This window comes from Littorina saxatilis, linkage group LG7, assembly GCF_037325665.1.
Source record: "Littorina saxatilis isolate snail1 linkage group LG7, US_GU_Lsax_2.0, whole genome shotgun sequence".
NCBI classification, from domain to species: Eukaryota; Metazoa; Mollusca; class Gastropoda; order Littorinimorpha; family Littorinidae; genus Littorina; species Littorina saxatilis.
This window is the reverse complement of record NC_090251.1, coordinates 16,140,965-16,151,548: the sequence shown is the minus strand read 5'-3', so window position 1 is coordinate 16,151,548 and position 10,584 is coordinate 16,140,965. Positions and strand designations below refer to the sequence as shown.

The 10,584-nt window shown below is 39.6% G+C and overlaps 2 protein-coding genes across 2 annotated transcripts in view; one reads left to right on the top strand and one right to left on the bottom strand.

Moving 5' to 3' along the window:
• Window positions 1-6,717, top strand: part of LOC138971945 (uncharacterized) — a 44,846-nt gene extending 38,129 nt beyond the window's left edge. The window contains exons 5-6 of the mRNA XM_070344790.1: window positions 2,321-2,526; window positions 2,882-6,717. Coding sequence (XP_070200891.1) covers window positions 2,321-2,526; window positions 2,882-3,319 — 644 coding nt within the window. The 3' untranslated portion in view covers window positions 3,320-6,717. The remainder of the gene's footprint in view (window positions 1-2,320; window positions 2,527-2,881) is intronic.
• Window positions 1-10,584, bottom strand: part of LOC138970797 (cysteine--tRNA ligase, cytoplasmic-like) — a 173,912-nt gene that overhangs the window by 142,457 nt on the left and 20,871 nt on the right. The gene's annotated exons all lie outside the window — the stretch shown is intronic.

The window sequence follows — 10,584 nt, the reverse complement described above, 5'->3', positions numbered from 1 at the left end:
AAAAAAAACAACCAACACAGTTTCTTCTTTCAATAAAACCATTTCCTTGTTTATCCTTTCAATTAGCATTAATTGCACGCTACGGCGAAGGTTAATAAAAAGCAGGCAAGACAATGCATCTAAGACTGAGACGTAGACGTTGACGGTTATTTTCCAAAGACCGTTCGACTATTTTCTCGAAAACAAAAGGAAACTTCGGGTCAGACACCACCCGTCGACTTTCTTCCTCAGCTTGGAAACATTTTCTTTCTCCTACGGCGTTTTCCCTGTGGGCTGTGTCACCTTGGCAAGTTTGGATTTCACACCTGTATTTATTGTCGTGACCCTGGCTTTCCCATCCCGACGAGTAGCAATTCAAGCAGACCTCCTATGCTGATAACAATCGGCCACACGTTCCTTTGTGGCGTCAGTATTCGTCAGGTTTGGTTGGGGCGGTCTTCAAAGAGGTATAGAAAAGTTGCACGTGCTGAATGAGGAAGAGTTGTTTCCGAGGTTTTGGGCGTGTGATTCCAAACAACTTCGTACGCAGCAATCGCTAAAAACAAAGGGGTGTCTTCGGCTCTGTGACTGTTTTGCGTCTTAGTTCACCTTGTTCCTGATTCTATTTTCCAAAGCCGGAAGGGTGTGTACACAATTGTAAAGTAATTTATATCCCTCTCCGAGCGGTACAAAGTGTACGCATATATATACATAAAAAAAAAATATATATATATATAAAATAAACACAAAGGCGTATGGCAAAAGAAATATCCACCACTACCACCACCAACCACCACTTATAACACCCCTCCCCAGCCATCCCCTTCCCCACCCCACTCTCCATCCCCCCACACACCTTTCCCAAGACACGCCATTTTGCCCCAACAGGACATTAAACTTTTCTAGTCAGACAGTCTGAAATATTTTAATTCCAGCAGATTCGAGCCGGGTTTGATGTCATCCACAAAACACAAAGAGTGTCAGGGATATCAAAATAAACTGTCGTGTATACGCAGAAGCAAACAGACGGTTTGAAAGGAGGAGCTATAAAAAGGGAGACACCCAGAGAAAGGAAGAAAAGAATCAGAGGCGTGGGGTAGCAGGCATTAAAAAAAAAACGATGGTATGGAACGAGCGTGCTTTCAACGCCGGTTCGCTTTTTATTTTTAACGGCAGGTCGGCAAAATAAACATAAAAATAAAAAATGAAAATAAAAAAATCCCCTTTTCAACCACAGCCAATGCCGTCTTCCATTCCGCTGTCAAACTTTCAATATCCCTGCCTTCTTTTCTCACATGAAAGCCAACCACCGCTACAGCTTTTAATGCACACGATGTGCATCCGACCAATCAGTGTCAGCTTGCTACGCATGGATGAAAATCCCTGTTCCGGTTCGTGGTTTCTGCACTGAGCTAGCCCCACCGCGTGTAGGCCCTACATTCTACAACGCAACCAATAGATCGCTAGCTAACTATTAACTTGACAAAAATGTTCTCTGTTTATGTTCAGAATGTGTCGGCGACAGCAGTGATAGTGAGACCGTCAAAAGCTTAAAGATGTAGGTGGGCAGGCGGTAATTTAGCCAAGCCACAAGGCCACCATAGATGGCCGGATATAAATGGTTGTTTGATGTTTCATCAAAGTGTAAACGGCGACAGAAACTACAGCTGAGGGAATGTCCAGGCAACTGCAATGGATGAGGATACAAGGTGTTTTAGTGTTTTGTGAAAGAAGTGAACAGTACGAATCTGAGCAAAACAACTCTGTCTTTTAGCAATCAGTTTAACCAGTTAATATCTCTCTATTGCTACGTTTTTCTACATTTGTCATGAAGGCGCTTTCCATTCGTAATCCATAATCCGTAAACGAAACAGGGCGATGTTCTTGTTTTTGTTCACTATGTGCATTTGTATGCTGGTGCTTGAGATGTGCTCATCTCCATGAAAAGGGCCCAAGGCCTACTCATTAAAACATTCAGACTTCAGACTTCAGACTTCTCTCTCTTCTCTCTTCTCTCTCTCTCTCTCTCTCTCTCTCTCTCTCCTCCTCTCTCTCTCTCTCATCTCTCTGTCTCTCTCTCTGTCTCTGTCTCTCTCTCTCTCTCTCTCTCTCTCTCTCTCTCTCTCTCTCTCTCTCTCTCTCTCTCTCTCTCTCTCAAATGAGTGATGTAAAATGCTGCACCAGAAGCAAAATCACTGAGTCCGTAAACATCTGCTTATCATGCTTCACAATCAAATGTTTCAATTATTTGTGAATACTTTTGTTGACAGGTGTGCATTATTTTCGGAACCTGTCCCAATCAAATGTTTCAATTATTTGTGAATACGTTTTTTTTTTACAGGTGTGCATTATTTTCGGAACCTGTCCCCCGACCTGCCGTGTGAGATGCTGTACCCGGTCTTCTTGATGTACAACCAGGACGGCCTGCTGGGAGCCTTCGGGTGGCTCTTCCAGGGTACACCCCCCACCTACTCTCGCCAGGTTATTGGCGCCCAAGAAAAGGAGTCGGAGCTCAGCTGGTTCAAGCTCTATTCTGGCATCTACCCGGTAAGATATTGCATTTTCACTTCAAGAACTTATCGCTGCACCCCCCCCCCCCCCTCCTTTCCCTAATCCCGCCTGTCCTCTCTACCTCCCTCCCCTCATTCTTCCATTTATAATGACTGGTTTAGATGATGAAATACCCCCCCCCCCCCCCCTATCCCCGTCCACAGCATGTCCTCTCTATTTCTCGCCCCTCTATCTTTAATTGTCCAAACATTTACAATACTTGGTTTAGATGATCATGAAATAGCTCCACCCCCAAGATCTGACGGTAATGGTTCATCTAGACTATACAGTACAACCGACGGATCTAAACAGTGCACTAACATAAACATCGTCATGTTGATTTCCCTTGCAGTTCACCTTCGACGTCAACATGCTGCCCAGCTGCATGTTCAACCCGGACTTCCGCGTCTTCGGCCTGCGCATCTACCTTCGCAACAAGGAGTCCATGATCTGCCCCATCCACACCCCGGGACCCGCGGCTAGGACCATCACCGCCACCACCACCACCACACACCGCCCCTACCGCCACCCCCGGACCCGCAGTCCCCTCCAAATCCCCTCCTCCTACACCACCCTCAAGCCGCCGTCCTATGACGACACCATCATCCTCGATGACATCATCCGAGAACGCGAGAACAGTGCGTCCGCGGTGACGCTAGGGTACTCCTACCACTCGTGGGCCGTGCGCTGTGGCGGGGTCATCTTGACCTTGCTGGGACTGCACGCGCTGCTCATGCGCCTTCTGGTCGGAAATGAGGACGCTGCCATCTTGGCTCATCACGCGAGATAGCCCCGGGAAGCTGCGATACTTTAGGGTTGACCGTGTGAAATCAAGTTTTTGTTGCTGTGTGTTTTAAGAGTCTTTTTATTTTCTCTCCATTGGAGGAGTGTTATTGCTGAGGCACCATCAATGATTAAAGAGTTGAAACATGATTATACCTTTACTGACTACAGTGAGTGGCAAGCGCCGTGCTTTTATTTCGCCTGGCCAGTTGTTCCCAATTTGTCGTTTTACTTCCTTTGCAAGCAAATGAGGGACGGCGCGCGTCAAAGTGTTATTTCTCTACAAAATGGTCTGTTCAGAGTAGAAAGAAAAGTTATACGGACTACAGCCAGATTAACATAGTGAATTTTTATTTCAGGGGATGAGCAACCGCTGTGAATATGTAACTCATCATACAGGATACTGATTCAACATTCAGAAACCGATGAATGCACGATTGTATCACCTTATTTAAGTCCTATCTGGCTTATTTTGTGCATTTTTTTGTGTGTCTTCATCGGAATCTATCCTTCAGTGAATTTGACACTAACCTGCTGGTGAAAATTCAGTTGTTACACGCGCTTATGCGCAAAAGGGTTGACATAGAAACCGACTGCCGGGAAAGTCCTTGAAAAATATGTGACGAAAAGAAACACCTCTGAAACCGGCTCGCAAATAACTGTTGCAATCAGTGTTCTTTGCATGAATGTGCAAAGCTGTTGAAATATTCAAGTGCTTATATTGATGTGTTTCTGTGTTTCACTATAAAAAAAAAAGGACTATGGATTTACCCCTGTAAATGGTAAGGTGTGTGGTTTAAATAATGCCTGTGGATCCGTTGAGAGTGTTGTTGTCAACGTACGTATGTACAGCTTATTCGTGTGTGTGTTAGTGTGTGAGCGTGTGCGTGTGTGTGAGTGTGTGTGTTCATGATGTTGGCTATTGTGTGTTCTCACTACTTCTAAGTGATAATGATTAACATGTTTGACTTTTAACGCTGTAATAATTATCAAAGCAAGAGAAATGTGTCTTTTATTGAGAAAAAAATTAAAACAGTTCAGCGCACAGTAAAACTCGGAAGTGTGTATCGACCCCCTCACCTACCCTCGACAACCACCGAGGGTAAACCCCCTACCCTTGACATCCCCCTCCTCTCCCCCCCCCTCCCCCCCTCCCTCCTTTCCCTCACCAGGTGAAAACAACAACTATTGCCTGCGTACACGAAGCAGCCCAAGTCCTGGTTTTGCGAGAACAGCATGTATACATGTACATGCTTATTGTAGGCATCCTTTCTTTGAGTGGTATATGTACTTGTATATATCTCTCGTCGGTTTCATAGGGTTAATTGCATTTTTGTATGCAGTTTTCAACCTTAAGCAAGTCGAGCCGAAATGAAAGTTGTTGACGAATAGGTTTTTGAAAGATAAAGAACACAAACGCAGGAAGTATATATATATATACACATGTTACAGTTTTTGTTTCTTTGTCTCTTTATTTGTCTTATTGTGTGTTTTTCTGTTCGTTTGTGTTGTTACTTGTTTATTTAAGTTTTCTTGGACACAAAAGAGACAGAGGCTTTTTTATTTTTCGGCTTAGTAGAAAAAAAATAAGAACTGCTTTACCAAAGACATCTACCAGTAAGAAAGGAAAGTCACAACGAGAATACTTTTTCAAACGTACTTGAACGTTTCGAATATTGTTGTGTTAAAAGTTTTGATGTGTATGGTAGCTTCAAGACTAAGAATAAGAATAAGAATAAGAATAAGAATACTTTATTATCTCATAGATACCTTTTGTGTTAAAAGTGATGATTCTTGCAGTTTTGCCGTGACACATTTAAATGTTCTTGTTGTTGACTACACAAAACCGCCATTTTAACCAGATATTGATCCCTTTACAAAATTCCGCATGTTGCGCTATAAACAAAAGTCATAGTTTTAAGTATATCGCTGGCACTTTTTGTGTTCAAAAGTCAGATATTCAACCTCATTTTACCATCAAGATACTGCTATCATCTATAATAAATGTACACATGTAAGTCGAGCAAAACTTGACAATAGGGTTTCTGTCTTGTGTGTGTGTGCTATGTTCATTCAAAATCAAATAGATTTTTGTGTAGAAACCGTCCTGTTTATTTTATATATAATATTTTAATTTTTGATTTTGTGGAACCATGCCGACAGCATAAGAATAAATGATCACAGCCATTGGTTATCATTATATTTAGCCACTGAAATTTGCAGGCAATGCATACTGATAATAGAATTAAAATTATTTTATTGCTGAATTTTAAACTTGCACAACAACGCATTTTTACGTCTCCTGGTATAAGAATCAAGAATCACGTATTTCCACCTTTTATTACATTTAGTCAAGTTTTGACTAAATGTTTTAACATAGAGGGGGAATCGAGACGAGGGTCGTGGTGTGTATGTGTATGTGTGTGTGTGTGTGTGTGTGTGTGTGTGTGTGTGTGTGTGTGTCTGTCTGTCTGTCTGTCTGTCTGTCTGTGCGTGTGTGTGTGTGTAGAGCGATTCAGAGTAAACTACTGGACCGATCTTTATGAAATTTTACATGAGAGTTCCTGGGTATGATATCCCCAGACGTTGTTTTCATTTTTTTCATAAATGTCTTTTATGACGTCATATCCGGCTTTTTCACACCCTCAATTTTCAATCCGAAATTGATTGAAATTTTGGCCAAGCAATCTTCGACGAAGGCCGGACTTCGGTATTGCATTTCAGCATGGAGGCTTACAAATTAATTAATGACTTTGGTCATTAAAAATCTGAAAATTGTAATTAAAATTATTTTTTTATAAAACGATCCAAAATTACTTTTATTTTATTCTTCATCATGTTCTGATTTCAAAAACATAAAAAATATGTTATATTCGGATTAAAAACAAGCTCTGAAAATTAAAAATATAAAAATTATGATTAAAATTAAATTTCCGAAATCGTTTTAAAAACTATTTCATCTTATTCCTTGTTGTTTCCTTATTCAAAAAACATATAGATATGATATGTTTGGATTAAAAACACGCTCAGAAAGTTAAAACGAAGAGAGGTATGAAGCACAGCACAACCGTTACCGCGTCAAACAGGCTCGTCACTTTCACTGCCTTTTGCACTAGCGGCGGACTATGTTCAGTTTCATTCTGTGAGTTCCACAGCTTGACTAAATGTAGTAATTTCGCCTTGCGCGACTTGTTTATTTATTTATTTATTTAAATATCTATTAAATGAGTTATCATGCATTTTTACGCATTTATTCATTTATTGATATCTATTTATTCATTTTGATTTTATTCAATATTTTCAAATCTTTTTTTAATTTATTTTGATGTTGCTTTTTATTTTCATTACATGTGGCCATTTCTGCGAAAAGGGACACTATGGACAAAATTATCGATTTTGAGTTTTTGATTTTATGTATTGATGTATTACTTTATTTTGATCTAATGTATTCTTTCTGATTTTACCTATACATGTATGTATTGATCTTTTTTCATAATTTTCATAAATAAATCTTTTTCGTGTAGTTATTCATGGATTCGTTGTTTTATTACTCTATTTATTATATTATTTATTCAATTATTTTATCCATTTATTTATATTTATTTATTTATTTATCTATTTATTCATGTACTTATTTTTTCATCTGTTTCAAATTTTATTTTCATTAAAACGAGTATCACTAAGTTAATCATTGTATTGATAGATAACCGGGTATCACTAAGGTAATTATTGTATTAATAGATGTTTACTTAACATACAGAACCAAGTATTTTGTCTTCTTATCTTATCAAAACCAAAACATTTCAGCCTCACTGCAAGGGATGTCCCTCTCTCACGATTTTGAAAACCGCTATCATTTGCAGATAATACCATCCCATCATAGCTGATTGTATCACCTTATTGCTAGGTTTCTACTTTGCAACAAACGGACTTTTGGGGGTCATGGTTGAATTTGTTGTTTATTATTTGGTTTATTTTTTTGTTTGTTCTTGATTTTTCAAGCCAAATTGTCTGATCAAATCTACCGCGCAAACGTATACTGCAGCTTTTTAATTTGCATGTATACCAAGTGATATTTTTCTTCTTTTTTTTTCTTTTTTTTGTAGGCAAGAAACAACACATGTTTTGTGTGTGATTTTTTTTTTTATTATCCTTTTGCTGCTTTGTAGAAATAATGCAAGCCCAAGTTACTTTTCCATGAAGACCATACATGCTGTGTACTAGAAAGCTATATCAATGCGGCACGGTATCCAAATAGCTCAGCACCAATTATTTTGTTTGGCGAAAGCTGAGGTATGTTTACCCATACATGTACATGTTTACTGGTACATATATACACTTTTCCTGGTAGATTCACTTATTATTATTAGAATTATTATCATCATTATACGCGAGGCGTTAAAATGTGTGATATACTCTCTCTCTCTCTCTTTCTCTCTCTCTTTATCGGGTACATTATTCTTTAAAGTGATTCTCTTCGGGAAGTATTTTTAAACAGTAAACTTGTTTTGACATTGTACTGTTCAGTCGGTAGCGCGCTGGATTTGTATCCAGTTGGCCGCTGTCAGCGTGAGTTCGTCCCCACGTTCGGCGAGAGATTTATTTCTCAGAGTCAACTTTGTGTGCAGACTCTCCTCGGTGTCCGAACACCCCCGTGTGTACACGCAAGCACAAGACCAAGTGCGCACGAAAAAGATCCCGTAATCCATGTCAGAGTTCGGTGGGTTATAGAAACACGAAAATACCCAGCATGCTTCCTCCGAAAACGGCGTATGGCTGCCTAAATGGCGGGGTAAAAAACGGTCATACACGTAAAATTCCACTCGTGTAAAAAAAACACGAGTGTACGTGGGAGTTTCAGCCCACGAACGCAGAAGAAGAAGTACCGAGTATTTATTTTGTATTCCTTCTATATCATAAGAAACTTATTTTGAATGAAGAACCTTCACATTTACACTTATGGACTCAAGCCTTTCACTGAAAGTGAAAGAGACGATTTCAGCTGCTTAAATTGCACGATAAACACTGACTGGTTGGCCAGTTATTTTGTGTATGGAATTGCATTTCGTGAATAGAACAGTAACATTGCAAGTAATAATGCTGTCGAGCTGCATTCCCGAATTTTTTTGTTTTCAGCCAAGCAAACTCCTTTGTATTTGTTTTGCTTTATATTTCAAAGTATACTGATTTATTTTGCGCGTGCGTTTAGGTTCAGGCCTATCTGTCCAAAATAATATATGGCAAGTAAAAAAAAAAGTAAAAAGGGGTGGGGGGGAAGGGGGGTGGGGTATTGAGTGTAAGAAACTTTTTCCTGCCACTGCTTATCGAATATAAATTACTTATGCTGTGCAAAGTTGATGATGTGTTCGATACTTAACTGAATTTGTGATTGCACCTCGGAGAGATTTTATTTCCCTCCTCATTTTTAGCAGCAGGAATCGGAGTGAACGACGATTTAAAGTGTGTTGTGGTGAGCAGCGAACAGACACTACCTTGCACAAGACAAGTTAATATACGTATGTACTCATTTTGCTTGGTTGCACTAAAGTACGTTTTGCCATGTGTATGCATATATATGTGGAATGTACGCTTATCAAGACTAAAATTAGACTTAATGTTGATTCGAACCAAATTATAAAAAGCTTACATCTGAAATAGCAGCAATTTAATAGTGGTTTTGGTACGATTCCAGCCTCTGGTCTTGTTGTTTTCTCTCAAGAAGATGGTCTGGAAACAAAGTTTTAAAAAACAAAACAAGGAAAAACTCAAAGAATGAAAAAGACGCAAGAATGTTACCAGGAATTTGTGTCCACAGATTGTCTACATGTGTGTGTTTGTGTGTGTGTGTGTGTGTGTGTGTGTGTGTGTGTGTGTGTGTGTGTGTGTGCGTGTGTGTGTGTGTGTGTGTGGGTGTGTGTGTGTGTGCGTGCGTGCGTGCGTGCGTGTGTGCGTGCGTGCGTGCGTGTGTGCGTGCGTGCGTGCGTGCGTGCGTGCGTGCGTGTATAACTATTTCTCTTGTGAAGTGTAAATACTGACTATTCTTCTGTGAAAATGCATACATTTTTGTACAAGACTTTCAACAGGGATGATGATAGTGTTTGTCATTCGTGTTTAATGTCTACAAAATTGACCTTCATGTACATAAGCTGTCATAATATACACGGTGAATCGAGAGTGTAAATAGTTGAGGTGTGGACGCACATCATTGACACCAAGAACAGACTTATGCTTTTGTAATTGTTATTGTTTTTGCTATGCGGTAATTGTTATTGCTTTTGCTATGCTGTCGGGAACACTTGGCTGTACTACCACAAGCAAATAGAATGCATGATTTTTTGACTTTTTTTTTATAGCTGACGTGCAAAAAACACAACACGAGGTCACACAACACAACACACTTAATAACCGAATAGGTATTCGGATATTCGGTTTACATTGATCGCAATAAAAATTATTGCCTGAAAAGTCATGTAACAAATGTTTCAATAGAGAGAAAAGTCGACAACTAAATTCTAAATTTAACGATAGTTCGCTTCTTATTAAAAACCGTAAATTTTGATCGCCTAATGGTCTGTGAGAAATTTACCCCCCGTACCGAGTTGTCTAAAATGTCATCTCAAAAACCTCGCTTATCACTAAACACCTTATCAAAATGTTTCCAAACATTATCCAGTTGATCCTCGGACGGTATCAAAGAAATTCCCCTCCGATGATTTCTGACATTTTCTCAAAAATTCACTCCAAATAATTAGTTCATTTTAGGGTGTGTGCTTTTTTGTTCTTCTTTTTATTTTTTTTATTCCAGATTGCTTTACGTTTTCTGAAAGCTTCATCTTGCGTATTCTTCTCAGTCTCACGACTCTGTGGAGTTCGATAGAATAAACACCTGTCCTTCCACCCGAGAGAGAGAATAAACATCCAGACTACCCGAGCTCATCTCGTATGCTAATATCGTCCAACCTTTGTTTTCCCTCTTTTGATTTCCAATACCGCTTGCATTAGCGCACAGGCAGTGGCACCTCACACCAAAGACAAACCGCACACCTTCCTTACAAAAGAAAGCTCAGAAAAGATTGGTCCCTTCTGCCACTTTTTCGGTGTATATTTAACAATCGTGCGAATGAAGAATTTATTGAAAACACAACGAACATTCAACGATTATCATAGCAAAACGGGGAGAATTTTGAACTTCAAACGGGTCGTAAACCCTTCAATGAGCAGCACACACTGGAAGTCGCACAGTAATTCTGTGCCGGTTGCATACCACACCTT